Raw genomic sequence first — 26,695 nt, 5'->3', positions numbered from 1 at the left:
GTAATGTTTACAAAGAAGGTTCGCTGCAGGTTTAGAGTTAGGGTTAAATAAAACTAATGGGCATTCACTGATGGCATCATACAGAAAGCCAAATAATTATGATATAAGCCCAGGATAATACAATTTATATTACCCATTTGGATTTGAATAAATATGCCCGAATTATTTCTTAATGAGTACTTGTAATGTTTATATTTAAAATAACAGACGTGTAGCATTCTGTTAATAATCGATATCTCATTTAAAAAACCAGCCGACTCCTATTTGTTCCATTTTTAATCCAATTATTAATTATTTTGATTATTTTGCTAATAGATACTCAAAATAGATTGAAAGAATGTTTATGCTATATATGTTATTACTTTTAAAAGTAATTGCATATATATGCTATATGGGGCTGTTCAAGTACAATGAAACACTTTTTTGCTGTTTTTAGACTCCCTTCTTTGTATATGTAACATTTTAAACAATCTCTCCCCGCCCTATTTGTGACGTGACATTACTCTTAAACAAATATATCTTTGAGTTTGTACTTTTATGCTAAAGGTTTACTATTCCGCTGTGATTAGAATTTATATTTTAAAAATTTTGTCATGTCACACTGTGGCTAACCACCCCCTCTCCCATTTGATATTTGGTGACACTTTCAAACAACTCTACCTCATATAAGAATGTCACGCATTATTTGAATAGCCCCTAAATGGTTTTGCTGCATTTTTAAATATAGCAGCAACAATAAAAATAATAATAATTGTAAGTAAATTTAAGCCCTGTCTTTAAAAAAGAAACATTTACTGTTTGGTCACATTGCCCTGTGTGTCTTAATAAAAAAAAAATTAGTAATACTAACTACTTCCTTTATACAAATAGTTATAAAATACTTGCCTTAAATTTTGGGTAAATTTTTCCGTAAGTTTTTGCCTAAGTTTTGCGTAACTCATGCGCAACCTTAACTTTACGCAAATGCTGCGAAAAAGTTGTGAATACTAAATAGTTACGCAAAAAATATTTTGCGTAAGTTTTTCGTAACTTTTGCGCAGCTACGCAAGAGTTACGCAAAAGTTGTGAATCCGCACCCAGAGGTCCGAGGTTCGATGCCAGCTCTTGATAAGCGACATTGGAACGGAAGGAGGCGTGAACTTCTTGCTAAATGCTCTCCCGCGGTGCTCTGTGATAAGACCATAAGGACTTCTGGGAGCACCTAAAATAACTACAAAAAAAAAAAAAAAAAAAACTAACACAAAAGATTTTGAAACGCTGCGTTGCAACGTCTTCGAAACTGCAAATAATATTTTATTAAATGATTTCTACGACTCTGATGCGCAAATTTTTCACAAAAATAATTTTGATTCGAAATACTTTGAAATAGAAACCTTTAAAATTGAACTTGAAACTTTAAAAAATAATTTTACTCCAATACACATAAATATAAGAAGTATAAATAAAAATTTTGATAAACTAAAACACTTTCTAATAGATTGCAATTACTCATTTAATATGATTTGCATAACTGAAACGTGGTGTTCTGATGAATCATTTCAAACGAACACAAATTTTTAAATTCCAAATTATAAACTAATATCTTTTGAAAGAAAAACAAACAAAAAGGGAGGAAGGATCGCAACGTATATCCGAGATAATCATGTAATTAAAGTAAGACAAGACCTCTCCATCTCTGACACTGATAGCGAAGTTTTTACTATTTGAGATAACGGGTAATAAATCAAAAAATATTATAATTTTCACTTGCTATAGACCTCCAGAAGGTGATTTAACTAAATTTTCAAATTTTTAAAATGAAATCTTTCTTAAAATAAATGACAATGGAAAAAATATTTTCTTTATAGGAGATTTAAATATTAACAGTCTAAACTACAAAGAAAATGCGGTTACTAAACTTTTTTTTGATAATCTGTTTCAATTATGTATCCTTCCAATCATCAACAAACCTACTCGGATAACCCCAACCTCCGTCTCTGCTATAGACAATATATTAACAAATACATTTCTAGAAACTTCTTTAAAAGCAAGAATTATCAAAACCGATTTATCAGACCATTTTCCTATTTATTTTTCATTATTTCAAGATTTAAGAACCTATAACCCTAAAACTAAAATATATAAAAGAAAAATCAATCAGTTCTCTATTAAAAATTTTAAAGACTCGCTATCGGTAGTAAATTGGGATGAAGTGTATCAAGAATGTAACCTTGGACACACAAATTCCGCATACAATTTATTTATAAATATTTTTCTAGATCACTACAATAAACATTTCCTTGTTGAAGAGAAAGAAACAAAGCTAAAGTAATTAAACTGCCCATGGATAACTAAGGGGATTAGAAAATCATCAAAAACATGGATAACTAACGGGATTAGAAAATCATCAAAAACAAAGCAAAAACTCTATATCAAGTATTTAAAAACCAAAAACGAAACTTAACTACATACAAGGAATACAAAAATCTATTTGAAAAAATTAGAAAGAATTCAAAAAAAGTATATTATTCAAAACAACTACAAAAAAGCAAAAGTGATATTAAAAAAACCTGGAACACATTGAAAAAAATAAACGAAACTGAATATATCGACAAAACTTCTATCGCTGAAAACTTCAATAGCTTTTTTACAAACATAGGCCCTATGGCTTCAAAAATTTAATGCCCTAATATCTCCTTCGAAACCTATATCACAAACTAACATTTGTGTTTAAATATTTTCTCTGGACTAAACCATGAAGAACTAGAAATTGCAAAAACTCGCTTAAGAAGAATAAGGCCCCTGGGATAGACGACATTTGTAGCTATATAGTTGTAAATGTGTTTCCGGAGTTAAAACAACCAATCTATGAAATATTTAAACCTTCAATTATTACAGGATCGGTACCGAATAAATTAAAAATAGCTAAGGTAATACCAAAATTAAAAACCGGTGATGCATTTACACTAAATAACTACAGACCTATCTCAGTGCCACCTGTATTTTCAAAACTTTAGGAGAGAGAAATATACAATAAACTGTATAAATATCTAACAAATAACAAAATCCTAAATGAAAAACAGTTTAACTTCCGAAAGCAACATTCAACCGAACACGCAATTCTTGATCTTATAAATAATTCAAACGACTCCTTTGAAAACGAAAAATACGTCCTTGGAGTTTTTGCTGATTTATCTAAGGCATTTGACACGGTAGATTGCGCAATCTTAATTAGGAAAATGGAAAAGTATGGGATAAAAGGTGTTGCACTAAATCGGTTCAAAATTTTTTACTAGACAGAAAACAATGCGTTATTGCTCATGGAAAAAATTTTTCAATATTACTCAAAGTAAAATGCGGTGTCCCGCGAGGTTCCATTCTTGCACCTCTTTTGTTTTTAATATACATAAACGATCTTCCTAAAGCCTCAAGTAAATTGGATTTCATAATATTCGCAGACGACACCAATTTATTTTATGCATCCTCATCAATTTCAGAACTTTATGAAACTACAAATGCTGAACTTGAAAAAATAAACAGTTGGTTAAAATCTAACAAATTATCGCTAAACACAGAAAAAACTAAATACATTCTTTTTCATTCTAACCTTAAAAAAATACCACCTGATTTACCTTCGCTAAATATAGATACTAAAGAAATAGAGAGAACCCAAGCAACTAAATTTCTAGGGATACTTATTGATGAGAATATCTCATGGAAATCACATATAGATATAATAAATACCAAAATATCAAAAAACATTGGTATCCTCTACAAAGCTAGTTCTATACTATCTCCTGACAATGTAAAGTTTCTATACTTCTCGTTTATACAAAGCTACTACATATACGCTAATGTTGCATGGGCGAGTACTCATAGATCCAAACTAACCACACTATAACGAAAACAAAAACATGCTGCAAGAATAGTTTTTAATAAGACCTTTTCAATAAGATACCTTTTAAAAAAACTTATCTCTCGCACTTTTCCATTTAGTACCGTGGGAGGTTAACATCAGTAATGATAACCTTGATAAAAAAATTTCTAATTAATAATAGTATTAGGGAGGTTAACATCAGTAATGATAACCTTGATAAAAAAATTTCCATTCTTCCATGGCCTATTAAGATATTCAAAATATTTCAATTCAATTCAAAATATAGAAATAGTCAACATTCAGAGAGCTTCACAGCGTAAACAAAACCTTATTGATTTTACTTTAATTAATGTATGAAAAAAATGTATATAACACAAAAATGTCGAAAATATTTTGATTGTTTTTTAAAATATTTATACGCACCTATAAAAACTACAGCTTAAAATAAAAAGACGTATCAACACGACATTATCGTAAAATTTATTTGTATAATTTAAAAATAAAAAAAAGTAAAATATTGCATCCAATATCTAGAACACAAAAAATAAAAAATAAAAGATTTTTTTTTATTTAAATAAAAAAAAAACTTTTAACCACACATAAGAGAGGCTCCGTATAATTTTCCTTCTAGTTCACTACCACTAACACCGGCGAAACCCGTACCACCTCTTTTAATTTCAATAATATCACTTGGATGAAGTTTATTTCCAGTAATAGGACAGACCCAATCTTTTTTGACAAATTTTTCAATACATTCTATAGTAACAACATGGCCGCTCGGTCTCAATACAGCGCACGGAACTTTGTTACTTAAAACATCCTTCGTTACCGGACAAATGTACCGTTCATGTTTAGTTATTAATGATTTACTATCGGTATGAGGAGCAAGAGTAAACTTAACCGAAATCAAGTCTTTCATTTTTAAAACTTTACCACTCATCGGACAATATACAGTACTATCTGGTTTTTCTAAACGTGTCTCCTTTGCTTGAGGGGTTAGAGTTGGAATCCAGAAACTTGGTAACTTCATTTTTTCAGTTTCACCTATAGAAAGGATGATAACAAATAAGTTTATAAAAATTAGAATTTTTTATTCAAATAAATTATAAATAAATAAGTTATTATTATATTAAAGTAATCTACCGCACTCAACTTGTTTCTCCGCGCTGCGGCCTTGTTCGTCAAGGTCCGTGTTTCGGAGTTAGAGAGTTGAGAGAGGGTTATAACCACAAGTAACCTCCTCATCTGTAGTGGCCTTCTTGGCCTTGGGGAGGTGAATTTAAAAACAATATATATATATATATATATATATATATATATATATATATATATATATATATATATATATATATGTGTGTGTGTTTATCTTAATCTATTTTAATACTAAAAAATACTAAATAAAATCTGGAAAATAAGTTTTTTATTTTTAAAAGAAAAATGAACTCGCTAATTAATTAATAATACTACATAATAAAAAAATAAGTTGCGTTTAATCAAGTAAAGGTTTAAAACAGGAAAGGTGAAAAAGACGTAAAAAGTATTTCCGTATACCTACTAAGACAGTCTTATCATCTTGCTTGTAAATAGGGTTTACAATAATTCTTAGTTGTAAAACTTTTAATCTAGAATCTTTCATTGTAGTTTAAGACCTGAAAATGTCTAATGCAAATGATCTTCACACTATTTTCTATCTGTTTGCTATGGTTGACAAGATAGATTTTCCATATTGCAACGAAGACCCAATACTTTTTTGCTACAAACAAGAAGTTTACACTTTGATTAGAAAGGAATTGGGAAGGAATTGGCTGGTTTTAAATATGCTACTTTTACCACGGTCAAATAACTTCAACAGTGCCAGTTAGAACTACGAAAACCTGAACTAACTAATTTACAAAAACACTTTTATCAAATTTTCTTTTTTAAAATAATTTTTAAGTGTCTTACTGAGACCAAAATTGTTTTCAATTAATTGCCTTTTTTAGATCAATTTATAAAGTTTCATGAAAATGAATTTTTGATTTAAGCTGACTCTTAATTAAATACTATTTCTCAATTATTTTAAAGCGGTGTTGCTTTTTAAACAATTTTTAAATCTGATTCAAATCACCAAAAAATATTCAGTATGCAGACTGGAATAGTTATTTTGTTGATTAAAAAAATCAGTTAATCAAAAATATAGACGATAAAACACAAAGAAACACACTCGATCAAAAATAGTTCACGTTTTAATTCATCGTAAATATGAAAATGCAAAAGTTGTCAGTTAAAAATCAAAATCTTTTAACTTTAGAAAGTTTAAACTTAAACTCAGTTATAGGTCATCGCTTCAATGAGTTTCAGATTGAGGCATGTCAACAGCAACACCCACAAGCTTGGCTATTTCAATGTTGTAATGATTCTTTATTTGATCAGTCCAATAACTTTCCATTTGTAAATATATTATAAATCTTCAAGTCGAGTCAAGATGTCGTTTTGCCTATCTTTACCGGTTTTACAAGTTAATCATTCCTAATTGTATATATTATCTAGATGTCTAACTTCACAAAAATTCCCTAAGAAAAAGTGAAACAAGATTATAAAGTTTTGGTCATCGCTTCAATGACCAAAACTTTATAATCTTGGCCAATAGCCATTTTATTTAAACTGACAATACTTCATTTTTGTTTTGCTTTGATTTATCATTGCGTTATTTCAGGCTGGAAAAACAAACCTGGCTGGCAAAAAATTTGCTTCACTGCGGAAGCACAAGTTAAATAGGATGTCAATAACCAATTAAATAGGATGTCAGCTGAAAACTTTGTTGATCAACAAAAGTCGAAAATGTCGGGAATATCGTCTTCAAGATGCAATTAACGTGTTAATGTATGTACGGTAATAATGTGTGTCGGTGTTAATATATGTAGGTGTTAACGCATGTAAGGTCTTAATGTATTTAATGTGTCAAAATGGCGCGGTTGTAAAACTGTATAAAAAGGGATTGTAGTTTGTAAATTTTATGATTCGCAGTCAGATGGGAAAAATAATATCAAGTTCAAAAAGAAAACAGTGACTCTTTAGTGTCTCAGGGAAAGTCTAAATAATTCCCCACAAAAAAACATTGAAAAAGAAAGCAAAAGTTTTGTAAAAATAATCAAATTTAATTTTGGTAAGATATAATAAATTTTGTTTTATTTTATTTGTTACGATATAGTAGTATGTACGAAATGTCTATTTTTATTTTGTTATTAAACTTTTTAAGTGAAATATGGTTAAACTTAGATAACAAAAATTATTATTGCTACAGGTTGTTCAAAGTAGTAAAAAAAAAAGATAAATTTTTGGAATATTATGTTAATAACTTGAATTGATGTAAAAATTGAAATATCAGTTATTTGAAATGTTCGATAGAAATTTTTCTAGTAAAAAACCTTGTCATTTTTTGGGAAAAGGCTAGTTTTCGAGAGGGAGTCAAAGTGACTAGTTGAACAGAATTATTGTCCAGATTTAATTTTTTTTTTTGTAAAAGTAAAAGATTCATTTTCTTATTTAGTTTAGAAGTTTGATCTTGTAAGTCAGTTCCCAGCATCATGCCGCGTCCAAGAACGGAAATCTACAACTTCTTTGAAGAAGAGGTGACTCAAAGTGTAATTGGTGAAAGAGTCGTCCAAGCAAAGTGCAAGCGCTGTCCGGCAGTTGTCAAGGTTGCAGATCATAACACTTCTGGGGTGAGGTCCCATCTTTTTAGAAAGCATCCAATTGAATTTTCCCAGATTGAACAAGACAAGTCAGAGAAGAAGAGGAAGACTGATGTTACTTTTAATAAGCTAGAACAGGTATTATATGACAGTTGTGAAAAAAAAGTTATAAATTGAGTATTTCTATATTAAGTATGTTCAAAATTTTAATACTACAATGTATTACAGGCTTTAGCAGCTTTACAGCGCATTTATTGTAATGTAAAAATTTTATAACTTTTTTTTAATTTTACCGATATACGACGAGGATGAGTCCTATGAAAAGGATCATGGAGACAAGGTTCCTCTGGTCATGGACAGAAGAGTAAAGTCAAGAAAACTGGGCAGTCCATCGAAGGCCAATCAGAACAAAAAGATTGATGCTTGGTTAAAATATAAACCATAAGACAGAGATCAACTTCGAGGTGATTTGGAAATTGCAAAGTTCTTAGCCAGATGCAACTTATTATTTAGCCTTGTTGAGCATTAAGGCTTCCAGTATCTGATTGCTTATTTCAACCCAAAGATGCTGATCAAGTCTGCCATAACATACTCACGTTATAAGTAAGATAGATAACTTATTGTACTTTTGGTTAAGTAAATAATTTTAAGATGGTTTCATTTGGTTTAAGAGGGGAACAGCTTTAAAGAATTTGTATAAGTTTTAAATCAAACCCAAAATCCAAAACCCCTTAATCTTAATTGCAATGAAAATGACGCCATAAGTCCCATGACGCCATTATTGCATTATTGTTATTTCTTAGTAAGTTAGTACCTCCCTTTTTAATTTTAAAATCATTAGCTTCTAGACCTGTCCGCGCCAATTTTTTTTGTTAGTTTTTTTTAATAACTATAAATTAATATAAACAACAGTTTTTTTTATTTGTTTTTTCTTCTTTTAGGTTGCTATTAGTTTACAAAAACGTGAAAGCAGCAGTGAATCAAGTTCTGGAGAAAGAGTTGCCAAAAAGTCCTGGATTCGCCATATCTTCTGACATGTGGCAAAGTCGGAATAATGACGCCTATCAAGCCATCACCCTCCACTTCATCAATGAAGACTTCAACCACCGGATGTTTGTTATTGGTGTGTCACCCTTTTCTGGACGCCATACTGCAGAAGCTATTGCAAACAGACTGGATCAGTAAGTAAATTTTTATAGAAGTTTCTTTAACTTAGTATAGTAGTACTTACACTAATACTTTAACTTACTATTACTAAGTAAGCTAATTACGTAGTACTTGTATCAACTTGTATCAATTATATTCGTACAACAACAAATCATTGTTGTTGTACAAATTTTTATACAATCTAACATACTAGTTACTTGTTACATATAATATTTTTTATACCTTTAGTTATAATTTTATAATATAATATTATAACTAAAGTTATTAAATTGTTATATTTAAGTTTTAATTTGTATAATATTTATACTTATTAACTTTTTTTTATTTTTAGAAATGTCTCAGAGATTCCTGGAAATCCCGGACACAGCTATATTGTTTGTGTTCATGACTCAGCTTCCAACATGAAGGCAGCCATCCCTAAATGCAAGTTTGTTGACAAGTCTCTGCTTTGTGCTGATCACCTTTTGAACTTAGTTGTGGAAGGTGCAATTAAAGAAGCCAAGTCAGTTGAAGGTTTGGATCAGGAGTCACCCATTAAAAAAGCCACAGAACTGTCATCTCTATGCCACAATCCCCCTTTGTCAGAACAGCAATCAAGAAGGAGATTCAAAACATGTTGGATGACAATGACATAGTTGATAAGGAGGAGTTAAAGTATGTGAAAATAATCTCACCTGTCAAAACCCGCTGGAACTCCACATTAATGATGATTGACAGTATTGTAAGGATGAGAAGACCTTTGAGCTCAATCAGCTATTCCCAGTGAGGATGAGTTTGACCTCTTTGACAAAATTTTGCCATTTTAAGGAAACTCTTGGACATTTCGGAAAGCTTTTCTGCTGACAAGAAAGTCTCCATTCACAGAGTTATCTCTCATCTGTATGGATTGAAATACTGACTTCTGCAAGCTATTCATGGTGGCCTTTCTCTTACTGCTGAGATGTTTTACCAAAAAATAGATAAAGCCATTGATTTCCAGTTTCCAGAATCTGGAGCAACCAACTTGCACTATTCAGTCACCAAATTGCTGAATCCTCTGTACAAGGGTCGAGCTTTGAAAAAGATTGGTGGATTTGATGAGGCCTATGACGCTCTTATTACAAAATCTCAGAATCATCAAGAATGGATCCAGGCAACACAAGAGATGGAAGCCAACAACTAGAAGAGGCAAGACCTCAATGTTCCCAACCTGATGACGATCTTTTCTTTGATTTGGCTAGTGACATCCTAGTTAGATTTACCTCCGCCCCAGCTGATCAGCCTTCCATTACTATTGAATGGGAAATGTACCTCAAGTTACCTGCAGTCACTGGATTGGATATCTTGGACTTCTGTAGGACCAACAAACACAAGCTTCCATTGTTGGCAGAATCTGCAAGAAAATGGCTTTGTGTGCCTGCATCTAGTGCTTTGTCAGAAAGAGTTTTTAGTGCTGGAGGTGCTATTGTCTCCTACAAACGAACCAAGTTGCAACCAGAACAAGTAGAAAAACTCCTGTACATCCAGCAATACTATGGCAAAGTCAAGATCAAGAAATGGTTGCTCACTTCTGCTAAAGAACAAGCTGAAGAACAAGCTGATGAAGCTGCTGCCCTTGAAGGACCTACCTCTCTGTCTCCACTACCTCTCGTGCCAGTACTCCAAATGTGGTTGATCTGGCAGTTGAAGACAATGATTAGTTTGGAACTTTAGACAGAAGCAAAAATTCAGAAATTTTTTATGACTTATAACACAATATATGTTGTCAGAAAAATCTGAACTAAGTGCGAAGTATATATATTTTCAAAATTAAAACGCATAATTTTTGGCTTTTTTTCTTCCAAAGTTTTAATAGTCAGTCATTATGGTAATCAAAATAACCCATTTACAGCTGCTTTTAGATCATTTTCCAATATGGCAGCAAACTTTAAACTATCAACTTGTGCAGCTTGCCTGATAAATAAAGGTACCAGATCAAAATCTCTAACGCCCATATCACCCTCAATATGTGAGAAAATTCAAAAATATATTTGGCCAAATTTTGATTCTGATCTTGAAGTTTGTCCTTCAATAGTTTGTTCCCACTGCAGAAGAGACTTGTTTAATCTGAACAAAGGTGAAACTGCATATCTTTCCAGCTGGTTAGAGAGTATATCGAAGATACTTTAACAAATATATATATATATATATATATATATATATATATATATATATATATATATATGTGTGTGTGTGTTTATATATATATATATGTATATATATACAAACACACACATATATACATATTATTATTATATAATATACTTCAGTTAGAATAACGTATTTGATAGAAAATAATGTATTTCAGGTAAATAGAACTATTAGGCAAACCTCTTCACTGCTTTGTATCCAGATAAATGTTGAGCCAGATTCAAAAACTTTAAATGTGGCTGAAAAAATCTGTGGACTCAGCTATTTAAATCTAAGTATGGATTGTTTATATTTATGATTTTATAATTTAGAAATAAGATTAAAATAAGATTAGTTAAAACATTTTTTCTCTTTATGTTATTTTACAGTTTGATTCAATAGATTTTTTATTGTTTTTACTTATTTCAAAAATTATTATAAAATTTTTACTATTAATTTTACATTTTTCTCATGATTGTTGCAAAAGTAAAGCTGTAAGGAATATCATAGATATTAGTGAATCACTTGGAGATAAACATGCGGAGCAAGTAGCATCTGGATTGTTAAAGCATAAAATGGAACGTGAAAGCATTGTAAGTGGAGAGCAGTTCAAGATGTCTACAGGTGGAAATCTTCTCTCTGTTACAGTTGGAGTGAAAGAAATTAAGTCGAAAAGAAAGAAAATCATATCTCATTCCAAACCATTATGGAGCTATTAAATGTATTAAAACTTTCTAAAAATAAAACCAAAAAATTATGTTCTACTTTACGCAGGAATCTAACAAGTGCTGTAGAATTAAGCATTAATGTTAGATTAACCGAGCATTAAAATGGCTGAATTGCAGGGAACTCTGAATATCTTTAGATGATGGTCAAAACTTCTTAAAAGTTATTGTTAATGTTTTTGAAAATTATTGGCACCTCTTCAACTAAAAGAAGTGAATTTCAGCATGGCATTTGATCTAAAGTGTGCAAACAGTGTTTTCCGACTTTCAAGTCGCTCTGGCAAATATGCCTGTCTGTATTGTGAAGGAGAATGCTCCCTTGAATCAAGGAAACTAAGAACGTTGGGCTCCATAGACTTATGTTATGATCAATATGTATATGGTGGAAAAAAAAGATTAAAAATGCAGGAATACAAAAATGTAATAAATCCTCGTTTAATTTACTTAAAAGAAGATCAAGAAACTTTTCTTGAATACATTGTTCCTCCACCTGAGCTTCACATTATGATGGGAGTTGTGAATAAACTCTGCACTTTGCTAGTTCATTTTCTAGTCTTCAACTATATACAAAAGATGTACTTGGCTATGAATTGACAGTTTCATGGAGAATACATATTTTAGTGTGTCACATTCTTCCCTTTGTAGAACACAATAATATTAGCTTAGGTAACTATGCAGAACAATGTGGTGAATCTGTTCATCACAAATTGAAAAAAACTTAGACGAACTATAAAAGAAATATCTGTTGTAGTAAATTTTAATTTAAACAAACATTAACGTTAATATCATTTGTGATACAAATGTATTTACATTATGGTTTAAATAAATATAAATGGGTTATTTTGACAACCATAATGGCTGGCTTTATTAAAACTTTGGAAGAAAAAAGCCAAAAATTATGCATTTTAATTTTGAAAATATACATATTAGCACTTAGTTCAGATTTTCCTGACAACATATATTGTGTTTACTAATGCATATGACTGATTAAATGTAAAAAAATCAGGAGATTTTTTTACATTTTTTTTTTTTAATTTTTATTCAAAATTTTTTTTCTTTTCGTTTTGTTTGCAAATTTTTATAAACTTCTCCATTTTTCTATATCACTTTTCATTTTTTTTTCTTTTTTCCCAATTTAATTTTTAGTCTATATATATATATATATATATATATATATATATATATATATATATATATATATATATATATATATATATATATATATGTTTTTTTTTTCTTTATAAAATTTATAAAATTTATATAACAAATATAACATAATAAATATTTTTTTTCTTTGAGATTTATTAAATAAAAGAATTGAATAATTAGAATCGAAAAAAGAAACCGAAAATAGTTCAGCTACATTTTGCTCAAATCTTTATAACAAAAATAAATCTGCAGAAAAAGCTATTGTTGTAAACTCAATTACCAAAACTATATTATCTGAACAGGAAGAGAAAAAAAAGCGTGAAAGAACATTATCATTTTTGGAATTCCAGAATCAAATAATTTAAATGAACTTGAAAAAAACAATGACAACAAAAAAAATAAAGCCAAGATATTTGAGGAAATTGGTCGCCCATTATTACAGTACTTCATGAAAACAGCGAACATAATAAAATTTTACTTGCCGCTAGGGAATTATGCAAAAACATAAAATATACAAACGCCTTCATTAATCCAGATATGGGGAATGAAATTTAACATTGATAAATGTTCTGTAATGCACTTAGGACACAACAACAAATCCCATTCTTATAATATGTATGATCCAGAAACAAATATAAGAGTAAACATTAAAACCACAAATTGCAAACAAGATTTAGGTGTTCACATAGATTCGAACTTATTATTTTCAAAACACACTACTATTCAAGTTAACAAAGCCACACAAATAATAGGAATAATAAAAAGAACATTTACATCATATCCAGACTTATTATCCTTCAAAAAAATATTTTCAGCACTAGTCCGCCCTCACCTAGAATACTGTGGATCAATCTGTAACCCTAGACTTCTCAAAGACAAACAGCAAATAGAAAATGTGTTAAGAAGAGCTTCGAAACGAATCAATGGATTATATGATCTACCGTATGAACAAAGATTTTTGGCGTTAAATATGACAACTGTATAATACAGGCTACTTCGTGCAGACCTAATCAATGTCTATAAATGGTGCAAAAATAAAAATAGTGACAGAAGTCTTTTTGAAATAGATAGCCAATTTATTACTCGTGGTCATATATATAAACTAAAAAAACAATCTTCGCAATTAAATTCACGTATGAACTTTTTTTCTCTAAGAATAATAAATAAATGGAACTCTCTTCTTAATGACATTGTATAAGCATTATCTCTAAAAACGTTTAAGCTGCTTCTAGACAATCATCTAAAAAATGAATGGCTTCTCTACGACTAATCCACATTTTATTTTCTATTAGTTATACAAACTCTGTAATTGTCAAGAATTATATAACTAGGTTGACAGGCAGTTTATGCCTACACAATTTATTGTAAAACCTTAATTTAAAAAAAAAAAAAAAAGTAAGGTGTTCATTATGCAAAATGTTCACTATGTAAGATGTTCATTATGTAAGATGTTCTTTATGTAAGATGTTCATTAAATAATAATACACTACAATAATAATAACTCATCAGTATATATCTGTAGTTTAAATGCAAATAAGGCCTTCGATAGCTGTAACTGGGACTTGTTGTTAGGAAAACTTTATCACAACAAAAATTTATCACTACCAGCAGTTCCCGAACTACAAACATTATACCGCTTAGATACTGCTAGTGTATCATATCTTAGACATAAATCAAATCATTTCCTTTTGTCTTATGGCATGCAACAAGGGTCCATTTTATTGCCACATTTGTTCAATATCTATACTGAAAGTATATCAAGTCAAATTGTTTCAGATTGCAAAGTTGGAACAACAGTAAGTGGCATATACACAGGCATTATTGCTTATGCAGACAATATAATTCAACAAAGTCCTACTCTTTCTGGGCTAAAAGAATTAATAATAAAGTTCAAGTACAATGCAAAAACCTTAATATCAAACTAAACACTGAAAAAACCTTTTTCATTTTTTAAAGTTTAAGAGTTTTTAAAAAGAAGACAAGTTTTTTGTTGTTGTTGTTATTTCACCTCCCCAAGGCCCAGAAGGCCACTACAGATGAGGAGGCTACTTAATTGTAGTCATAACCCTCTCTCAACTCTATAACTTCGAAATACGAACCTTGACGAACAAGGCTGCTGCGCGGAGAAACAAGTTGAGCGCGGTACTACCAGGGACGTGGTGGGGATTGAACTCGGAACCTCTCGCTTATGAAGCGAGCGCTCTACCACTACACCACTACCGCATATGTACCGCACAAGTAGCGGCAACTCTAAACAAAATCTGTTTGTTATGTCAGATGTTTTTTAATTAAAATTATAGAAATAGCACTTTAATACAAACAATTTTAATGGTGATGATTTGTTTTTCTAAGACTTTTTTAAATGCTAAATATATTAGTTGTATTTTATAAATATTAAACATATTACTTGTATTTTATAAATGTTAAATATATTACTTGTATTTTTAATTGACTGCAAGCTATCATTGTCTTTTTTTTTCTTTGTAGAACCAGAATCATCAGTACTTTTAAAAGGATTTTCTCTTTTGGTTGCAATACTAGTCTCCAAACCAATAAACTGTGAAACTTTTAGTCGTTCACTTTTTTCGTTACTTTCCTCTGCTTCTTCTTTGTCTTTTTTTAACTTAAAAAACAACAACACATGAATGAACACATATTGTTATTATAAAAATAACAACACATAAATGAACACGTACTGTTATTGATATTTTCAAATATTTTGATAATTACTTTTTAAGTTTAAAATAATAATATAATAAAACAAATATAATAGGAATATATAATTAGATTTTATTTACTATGAATTTATATTTTTATACTATTAAAAAAATAAAAGAAATGAATTTCACTAACTATAACAAATAAAAAAACAATTAGACTTTAACAATCAATTTTTAACTTTTAATTCAAGCAAAGGCATATATAAAGCAAAATAATTTTGCTCCTGTATTGAAAACTAAAAGAAAATTTAATACTTTTGGATATTGTCTACCAGAACCAGTACAACAGTACAACCATGACAACAGTATCCCATATTGGGCAAATAAAAGATTAATAGAGTTAGAAGATGGAGCCATTTGCAAGGAAAAGGCAAGTACAACAAATAAAGGCAACCTTAGCAGATGCTAACTTTGTAATTGATATGTGATTTCCATGAGAGGTCAGTAGTGAATGATAATCCAAGAAGAAAAGTGACCAAAAAGTGATAACTTTTTGTATACTCTAGGTATATTGTTGTGTCATCAGCAAATAGATTCATTTTAAGTGTAAGATTATCAGGAAGATCATTATTATAGATAAGAACAATGAAGGAGCAAGGATGGAAACTTGCGGTACCCCAGAAGTTACTGAAAATGAACAAAAGTATTTGTTTATGAGGACAACTTTAATATTGTAGTTAGAAAGGAATGATTTTTCTCAGATACACCAAATAAAGTGAGCTTATGAAACAGACCACCAAATAAAGTGAGCTTATGAAACAGACCAGTATGCCAGGCTTTATCAAAAACCTTTGATATGTCTTTGATATGAGTTCTAGAGAACACTTTTGTAAGATAATGACAGGAATGTTATCTTTTTCCTGATGATCCACTTCTTTTGAATTAGGATGGAAAGCTCTTACCAGATATCATTGGTGGTCAACAAAAAATGAATAAGATTGCAACCCTTGTGACTGGTGGTGGAATGGGAAAATTGCTGGGCATTCCAAAGATTGGTTCAGGTACAAGTGAGCAACAGGCTAGTCCTTGAAGACTGATGCTTGTATAAAGGCTTTTGAAGATTGGAAATTGAATAAACATGTTTGGGGACTGATTTTTTGATACTACTTCATACAACACTGGCTTGAACATTGGTGCCTGCACAATAATGAATCTTGACCATAAAAGAGCTTGAATTAACGCAGAAAATTCGAATTGCAAAAAATTTTAAATCTTTTTTGAAATTCTCCCTGCCAGCTGCTTTGCAGTAAAGGAGGTGCATTAGTATAAAATTGCATCTTATGTATATAGTTTGTAATTGCTATTTTTTTTAATATAATACTTCTCATAATTAAATATTATCTCATAATAATCTCATCTGGCAGGGTTTAAAATAGCTTAAGTTATAATTTAAAGCTTAAGTTGCAGTTATAATGTAATTTGCAAGTAATGTATTTAAAACTAATACAATATTACTTTTAGTAATTGCTTTTACTTAACATGATACTTAAAAAAACAAAAACACAAATATTACAATATCTAAAGCACTTTAAACAGTTATAAAAAACTATTTAATACCTTTAAACTATTTAATAGTTTATGCAACTGATAAAACATGTTTTATTTTTAAAGCATATCAAATTGTTATTGTAAAAAGAAATGTAAAATAACAATAAAACAATACTGCAAAATTGTTTTGTTAATAAAAAAAGCTTGTGTTAATATAAAAGAGCTTTGTTATTTTGATTTAATGCTCTCTTCTTCAGTTTATAACATTTAAAACATAAAATGCGTTTAAAATAAAAATAAGTAATTAAATAGAATTATTTTAATTATTAAATTAGAATTGATGAAAACATTGTTATAAAACTTTGAACCTAATACTTTTGCATAAACATGCTCTATCTCTAGACCAAACAAGTAAGGTCAAATCAAAAAAAGTAAACTCAAAAAAATACTAAACTTATTAGATATTACTTTTTTTCTAATTTATTGCTTCTTAATCTAGCGTACTATTAAAAATTATTATTGCTTCTTGATCTAGCGTACTATTAAAAATTATGTGTAATAAGTTTTTTCAAAGGGTTTTTAAGTTGATGTTTTCATTAAAGTTTTTTGTTCAAACTCTTTTGCAATAAAATAAAGTAAGAAAAAAATTTGGTTTATTAGTCGAATTATATTTCCTTAAGCCTAAATATATGCTTAAAGTTTTTTTTGAAAAAAAAAAAAATTTTTGAACATAATTAGAATCATTTTTTAAATATAAATTTTTTATGATTTAGTCTTTATTTCACTCGCTTAATGTTTGCAATATGTTTCTACTTTTTAAACTATTTTCAAGAAACAAAAAATAATGACATCTACAAAAAAATTTAACTAATAAAAAAACATTTTAAATAAAACTTTCTTCCTAACTTACACAATCTTCTAAATATGATATTGTCACTGTAGCTAGATCTACATTTCAGGAATGAACCTTGCTATACCACTGGGTATTACAAACATCACTGCAGCTTTCATTCTATTGTGTTTATAACTATATTGTATGTAACTATTCGTCGCTTCAATTAAATTTATAACTATTGTTAGCAAGTGTTGAAAATTCACAAAATTCTTTCAAGTTTTTCAAAATATTTTAAATTTTTCAAATTTTAAATTCAAGATAATTTTAATAAGAGAATTGAACTGAAATTCTTTTGTTCAAATAGATTTTTTTTAAAAATGAATTTAATAAAAACAACTTCCTTATTTATAGAAAATGTTTAACATTGATATTGCTATAAATAAAATTGAAATATCAAAAAAATGATATTGTATTTTTGATGTTCTATTCGAGGTTTCTTGTTAAAATAATTTTTTGTTGGAAGCTTATTATGTGTTAACAAAATATAAATAAAAACATTTCCATGACTTTTGCAAGTAAGTATCTTTGATATTAAGTATATTTAAGAGTTGAGTAACTTAACTGGTTGTTTTATAGGTAAATTATAGATAAAAAAGTTTTATAGGTAAATAGTCTATAGGTAAATTCACTGTGATGTACTTTATCCATAAAGTAAATCTAACTAAAATAAACTTTAAAATTAGTAGTAGGCAGCCCTTGGAATTAGAAAAAAGAAGACAATAACTTGCTGACCTTAATCTGTTTGATGTCAGCAGAAAAAATGTGAAACAAAGGTTTGACCATTAAACTTGGAAACAATGTTGGTGACTTTTTTCTGACCTCAAACAATTCTAGGTCGGCATTTAGGTCAGCATTGCCGAATGCCGACCCTGATTCCGAGGGCTGAGTAGGATATTATTAGTTTTCGAGCAAAGATTTAAAGTAATTGAAATTCAAAAGCACTTTATGTTGAATGAAAATTTCTGAGAAAGAGAGCAAATGAATATGCTTCTATTTAAGTCAAGTTTAGCGTTATGTACTTTATGGGTGACTCTTAATAAAAAGCTCTACAAAAACATTCCATGTTTTTTGGAACGACTAAAAAAAAAATAAGCTAAATTAGAATAGAAAAAAAAAGAAACAAAAAAACAAAACAAAACAAAAAACAACACAAATAATTTTTTAAGGAAAAACTAAAAAAAAAAAACGTATTTCGCCATCCCAACATGCTTAATTCGAGCCCTGCATAATCTTTAGCAAGTAGGCACCATTTGTTTGAAGTCATGCTTTCCACCATTTTCATGACTGCATTTGGAATCAGTGGAAGATCTGATGTTGGAATTTTTTACTGTTTTCAGAAACAATGGCCAGCAATCAACAGGGAGGGGTTCACTATAGGAATGAAAAACTTTTTAACTGTGACTTTCTTATTAAACTCCGTGAAGAAATCTTAGTATACTAGTGTGAGGCAATTACAGATCAACAACCCAATTACTTAGAACTCTTGTATTTGTACCTTAATTTAAAATGGAGGATATATTGCAGCATCAGAATCAAATGTAAGGTTTTGGGCTCCAGGTTCAACATACAATGCACTTTGGATAGGGAAAGCTATATATTGTCTAAATATATATTTGTTTCAAGATCAATTTGTTACTAATGCAAGGGAAAAAAAAGAAATAACAAACATAAGTCTTTTTGAGGCATTTATATATGGACAGTTTTGGAATTTTTCTGATCAAGCACCATTGAATAGTGCCAAGCTTCTTCAAGGGAATTATCTTGAAATCATATCTTGAAATGAAGCACAAGGTTTGTCAAATGAAGGCCATTAACAATGATGTGGAAAAAGGCATAGCACTTATAACATACTTTAACTCAAGTATTCAAAAGCTGAAAACCAAAAGCAGTTTCTTCAATAGGTTGATGACTGTTAATGAAGATTTGTGATTTCTTAGTGCATCATAGTAGTATGTAGTACATTGTGTGCAATGTAGATTGTACTACCATACATATCTGTACTAAGTGCACTGCACTTTCTTGTAAAATAAAATACTGTACTTAATTTCTATTAGCAAAATAATAAATATATAGCAAAATACTATTTAAATATTTGCAGTTTTGTTTTTAAACAATAAACATCCAAAATCTACATAATGTCATTTAATTGATAATAATTCAGTAATATAAAACAATAAATTGCAAAAAGAAAATAATTTACTTTTTGTAACCTTACACCAAAAAGTGATAAAACATGGCAACCCCTAAATATTATCAAATTTGCTTCAAATTTGGAATTTAGGCCAATAATTACATAATAATTACAATATTATATATATATATATATATATATATATATATATATATATATATATATATATATATATATATATATATATATATATATATATATATATATATATATATTAGTGATGTGCCATCGGCAAAGACCGATTGAGGCTATTTATCTATTTATAGGGTTTAATGTATGTATATAAAGGCAATATCTTAATATTAGGTATGCAACTTGCATATATAAGGTATGTCTATGCACCAGTTTGGTTTGGCTTAATAACCAATAGCAATGCATCGGCCAATGCCGATTAATCAACCGATGCCATTGGCTGATTAATCAGCCAATAGTTAAGCTGATTAATTGGTTGCTGGTTACCAATAGCATAGGCTAGTAGATTGAATCACTTCTGATGAATAGGTACATGTTAAATATGTAATTTAATTCCTTAATATTATTATAATACCCTTAAATAAATACATTAAACCTATTATTAGCCACAATCGGCATTAGCCGATGGCACATGACCAATATATATATATATATATATATATATATATATATATATATATATATATATATATATATATATATATATATAAATTTATGGACATGCCCATACAACAACTTTGAATAATAATAAAATAAGAACTTCAATTGCAGAACGTAAAAAAGAAAATTTTTATATCACTTGCTCATTAAAATCATTTGAAAAACTGCTAATTTTATACCCTGTTCACACTGACAGGTAAAACACATTTTATTTTAAATGTGTTTTATGTTTTTAATATGATAAACTGTATAAAACATCAATAAAACAATATGGCGAGGTTGTTTTACATTAAAACCAGCTTTTTATATTGACAAAACAACCTGCAGTATTGTTTTATTGCTGTTTCATACAGCCTTTTACAATAACAATTTAATGTGCATTTAAAATAAAATGTGTTTTATTTTAAATGCGCATTAAATTGTTCAGTATGAACGGGGTAATAATTAGTTAATAATAATGTTATTAACTCTTGCTCGCAGATACCATTTAAACTGAATATTTAACACTAAGAAGACGATTGTTTTATAAAACACTACTATAAAAATTACTTTTACATAAAACAAGGTTTTACTAAATATATATAGAGTAAGATGGGGTAATTTTGCCACTAATTCTTTCAATTTAATTAACTTGAGAACTAAAAATGAAAATCAAATTTTTATTTTTAATAATATTTTTATAAACTTTACATACTTAATTTTTTTTTTTAAAATAATTAGAACAGAAAAAATGGGGTGGTAAAATTACCCCAATTTTAAATAAAATCTAGTTCGGGGGAATTTTGCCACCTATGTTATTTGCAACATAAACTTTTTATTTTAAATAAAAAATTTATGTTGCAAATAACATAGTTAAATAAAATCAGTTAAATAAAAATAACATCAGTTAAAAGAAATCTAACAATATTCAATAACTTGGGGCATGGCCATCCATACCGAGAGGCATCGGGGCATGTCCCCTGCTCCACCTTTTTTTTTTTTTTTTTTTAAAAATGTAGGATATTTTGAATACCATGAAGATGGTCCTTTATTGATTTAGTTGACTAAAAAAAGAGTTTTAAAATAATCAAGCAAACTTTAAAAAAAAAACAATTTACAAATTATAATACATAAGTGACAAAAGTCAAAAACTCATTGTTTTCTACATTTTACTGAGCAATAAAATTCTATTGATTTTTTTTGGGTCAACATTTTTCACAAACCCATTTTTGACAAAAACTTTTCTCACATTGCAACAAAAGGTTTTGCTGATCATTTGTTGCGCTATTGAATGGCTTTTGACACTTTGCTTTACTGCATTTATTCTTTGCTATATTTGCATTTCTGTTTTCGCCGTGGTCATCTTTTTTAATGCCAATCATCAGTTTTCTTTGCTTCAATAGTTGGTTTTGGTTTTTAGCTTGTTTTTTAGCTTCTGACTCTTCTTTTGCTACCCTCGCTTCCTCAAAAATCAATGGTTCTGTAATGCATTTACCTTTGACTACAACTTAGACTCGCTTTTTGAGCTTTTGATTTTGATTTCTTATTTGCAGGTGCCTTTTGAGACTTCTTTTAATTACTTGGCTTGCCAATTGTATTTCTTCTTGAACTAATTGACCAGTGATGAATGATGGTAGTTGAGATGCTGTTGATGAAGTTGTTGGTACTGCTTGTGAAGACGTTGATGGAGTTGCTGGTGCTATTTGTGTAGACGTTGATGGAGTTCTTGGTGCTGGTTTTGGTGCTGAATTGTGAAGCTCTGAAGGCTTGAGTTTTTCTATGAATTGCATTTTTATTTAATGGATAGAGACTTGTATTTTGAAAACCACTGACTGCATGAGATCTTTTGAAAGCCTGCTCTGATGAATGTAACTTCGAAAGCAAGAGAGGAAACGCCAGCTTATCAACATTTCTAAAACTAGTTTCTCTGTAGTGTTGTTAAAGAATTGCGCGCTAGACATTTTTAACATGATAGTATATACATTTTTAACATGATAAAAATGTTGAAGAATGGGATTGTAAAATTACTTAAAGTAATTATTATACTTTCGACATGAACTGCTGCCATAGAAATATGAGTTAAATGACCATCAGCTATTAAAACTACTTGGCCTTCACAATTTGTATTTTTTTAAAAGGAATGAAGACAGAGTTAATCCATTGTACGAATTGATATTCCTTCATCTAACCAGAAGAGAACACAGTGTAGTATATACCTGAAGGTCCACCAATACCCCATTGAGCCCTAAAATATTTTGCTTTGTAGACAACAAAAGGTGGCAAATAATCAACATTGGCATTGCAGCAATTATTGACAGTGTAATGAACTTTTTCATTATTGCCACCAATAATAAGTGTTTCAACCGGTCAACTATGACCCCCACTAATTCATGTGGGAAGTTTCAGAATAGCGATTTTAGTAATTTCAGGTAAAATTTTTAATGTTTTTAAATACTTATAAAATTGTTAATAACCAAAAATTTAATTTCATGTATTTAAAATAATTACAAATTCAATAAGTAATTAACTAGAAAAATAACTAAAATAATTAGAAAAATTACAAACTGAAAAACTCAAGAAAAATACACAATATATAAATAGTTAAAAAATCAGTAAAACCTGTTTTTTATATGCTTTTATCTTTTTAGCAAAAGTTTGCTTCTGATGAAGAATATACTCCAAAATCGCTTCACGTTCATACAAATGACCTTCTGTTGTAACAACTGGATCTTTGCATGGTTGTAATGTCAAACTGCAGCAATCGAATTCTTTTATTGCATCTTTACTAAATCTTGTTTTAAGGGAACCCCACCCAGAAGTTTTAGAGTCTCGTTGTTTTTCGTGGTATGTGTACACTGCACCTGCAGTAGAATTTCTACCATGCCTTGTCATTTTAATTTAAGTAATTAATTTATTCTAAAACTTAAAAAAAAATTCAAAATAATTGGTGCAGAATGTATTTACTTATTTTATGTATGTATGTATGTATGTACGTACGTACGTACGTACGTACGTACGTACGTACGTATGTATATATATATAATTTTAAACTATTACAAAATGTATTCTAGAAAATAGAGTGCTCAATGTTCTTTTCATTTAAGACTGTGTTTCATCAATAAAGACTCCTCAAAAATGCTGATGAATCTATATTGATGAAACACAGTGTTAAATGAAAAAAAATTTTGTAGTGATTTTTATCTACTTTATATATATATATATATATATATATATATATATATATATATATATATATATATATATATATATATATATATATATATATATATGCATATATATATATATATATATATATATATATATATATATATATATATATATATATATATATATACAACCCTCGGAATTAGGGTCGGCATTCGGCAATGCCGACCTGAAAATATTTGAGACCGGCAAAAAATTGCCGACCTCATTTTTATGTTTTATGGTTAGACCTTTGTATCAAATAATTTTTGCCGACCTGGTGCTGACCTCAAAAAGATTGAGGTCGGCAAATTATTGCCCACCTCATTTTTTTCTAATTCCGAGGGTTGTATATATATATATATATATATATATATATATATATATATATATATATATATATATAAAAGAGGGCAAATTATCATACCTAAAATACCATGCTTCCTAAATTTTAATCAAATATATAAAAAATGAATTTAAGCACAATAAAAATATTCTTGACCTCTCGGCCAATCATATATCATATCTATATTTATCATCTCTCATATCATATAATCTCTTTACCTGTTTTACTGATATTTATTCTCTTATAACACCTGTTTTATGTAAGCTATGCAAAATGTTAGTGACTTCCTAGGTACCTTCTTGAAAAGACTTCTAACTATAACAGTTCAACTGAGTTAACTTTTGTCGAATCAAAACATAACAGTTCAACTGAGTTAACTTTTGTCCAATCAAAACATAACAGTTCAACTGAGATAACTTTTGTCCAATCAAAACATAACAGTTCAACTGAGTTAACTTTTGTCCAATCAAAACATAACAGTTCAACTGAGTTAACTTTTGTCCAATCAAAACATAACAGTTCAACTGAGTTAACTTTTGTCCAATCAAAACATAACAGTTCAACTGAGTTATCTTTTGTCCAATCAAAACATAACAGTTCAACTGAAGAATAATTAAAATAAAGTTCTTCAAAAATATTTTTTTTTTGACTTATCAAAAAAAAGATTATCTGGTCATTTAATTTTTTTATTAGTTTTCAATACCATGATGTATCAAAGCTAATTCCTCTAGCTTTTGATGCAAGTTGTTTTGATGCCCTTGTACACAAGTTGATAGACCATTACACCTAAGAACTAATCTTTACCACTCAATAGAGTTAGTGTAGATACTCTAGGTAGGTGAATCTCTGAATTAATGTTAACTAAAACAGCTATTTATCCCTCAATAATATTTTTTCTTTGTTTAGCTAAAAAAGAATCTTGCCGTCAAAAGAATGATAGATATGGAGAAGCATAAATGGCTACTTTGATCTCTTTTACAAAAGTTAAAATATATTTTTTCTTCATTTACTAACTGCTTATATTATATTTAAGATCAACATCTGATTAATTTAAAATTGCATTTTTTACCTGCTGTAAAACATTCAGTAATATTTCACAGCCTATAATGGCAACCTTACCAGCAAAAGTATCTTCTAGAACTATTGCTATTACTGCATCAGACTTTTAGAGACTTCACTGCAAATCAACGTTGTTTTTATTTATTCAAAAAAGTCTACTAGAGTTGGAAGCTGTATATCTAGATAAAAGGATTTACAAAGCCTTTAATAAAGTATCTATTCAATAATAATTACAGCATTAATATAATCTAGCACTTGTCGGTTTTTCCTTTTTAATAATAAGAGTTTTTTAATTGACTAAAGCTTCATTCATTTCTAATGTGCACTTCATTCATTTTTAATATGCCTATTGTAGTAATATGAAATTGAAAAACAAAATTTGAATTTAAAAAAAAATATTGGAAAAAAGGCAATAAAATATTTATCTCTAATAAACATCTTTTTAATAAACATTTTTTTCTACAAAACATTTTAATCAATATTTTCAAATTATCAGACATTTTAATACTTTTGTACAATTTATATGAAAATATGTTTAAAAAAGTGAAAATATTTGCTGTACAAAGTTTGTTACGAATAAATAAAAAATAGATTTTAAATAAAATAAAAAATAAATTTTTAATTTTCAAAAAATCATTTTCTTAATTAACTATTAATTTTCAAGTTATATATTCATATTAGTATATAGTCTTAAATGACTTTTTTATCTACTATAGTTATATTTGCTACTACACAAGAAAATCTTAAAGATAAAAACTTTTTGTGAAAATCTAATATGAAGTTAAACTCAGTTTTATGGTAAGATTTTCAAATAAAAGATTATTTACACCAAATTATTCTACCAGTCAGTTAGGTTGCTGCATAGCATTTAAAATTAGAGCTTTGTGGACAAAAATAGTGATAGACCGAATGAAGCTAAAAAGCTGAAGTAAAACCTGAAATAAAAAAGAGATTTTATAAAAATATGAAAAAAGTTTTCTTTATTGAAAAAAAACCCACCAAATATGATTGAGAAAAATTAGGAAAGATATATATATATATATATATATATATATATATATATATATATATATATACTATATATATATATATATATATATATATATATATATATATATATATATATATATATATATATATATATACACACACATATATATATATATATATATATATATATATACACACATATATATATATATATATATATATATATATATATATATATATATATATATATATATACATATATATATATATATACATATATATGTGAGAGAGAGAGAGAGCAGGCAAATTAGTTCAAAAAATTGTTGACAAAGTACATTAAGAAGAGAAAAGGCAAGATACATTTCAATCAGTTGGATTGGACTAACTGATTGGTTTTTAAATAAAAAATCAGTTTCTTATAAAAAATGCTATTATGAATAAATAAATTAATATTCTGTTGTAAATCCTTTT

The 26,695-nt window shown here is 28.6% G+C and overlaps 1 protein-coding gene across 1 annotated transcript; it reads right to left on the bottom strand.

The window, feature by feature from the left end:
- Positions 1–4,315: 4,315 nt before the first annotated feature.
- On the bottom strand, positions 4,316–23,585 carry LOC100198804 (nitric oxide synthase-interacting protein). The gene is made up of 3 exons (XM_065803549.1): positions 23,245–23,585; positions 15,156–15,342; positions 4,316–4,900 (listed from the first exon to the last, which is right to left on the bottom strand). The coding sequence occupies exons 1-3, from the start codon at positions 23,515–23,517 to the stop codon at positions 4,446–4,448; spliced, it is 915 nt and encodes a 304-aa protein (XP_065659621.1). The 5' UTR covers positions 23,518–23,585; the 3' UTR covers positions 4,316–4,445.
- Positions 23,586–26,695: the final 3,110 nt, after the last annotated feature.

This window comes from Hydra vulgaris, chromosome 08 (assembly GCF_038396675.1).
Source record: "Hydra vulgaris chromosome 08, alternate assembly HydraT2T_AEP".
Lineage (NCBI taxonomy): Eukaryota > Metazoa > Cnidaria > Hydrozoa > Anthoathecata > Hydridae > Hydra > Hydra vulgaris.
The sequence above is the reverse complement of the archived record's forward strand: the minus strand, read 5'-3'. Positions and strand labels throughout refer to the sequence as shown.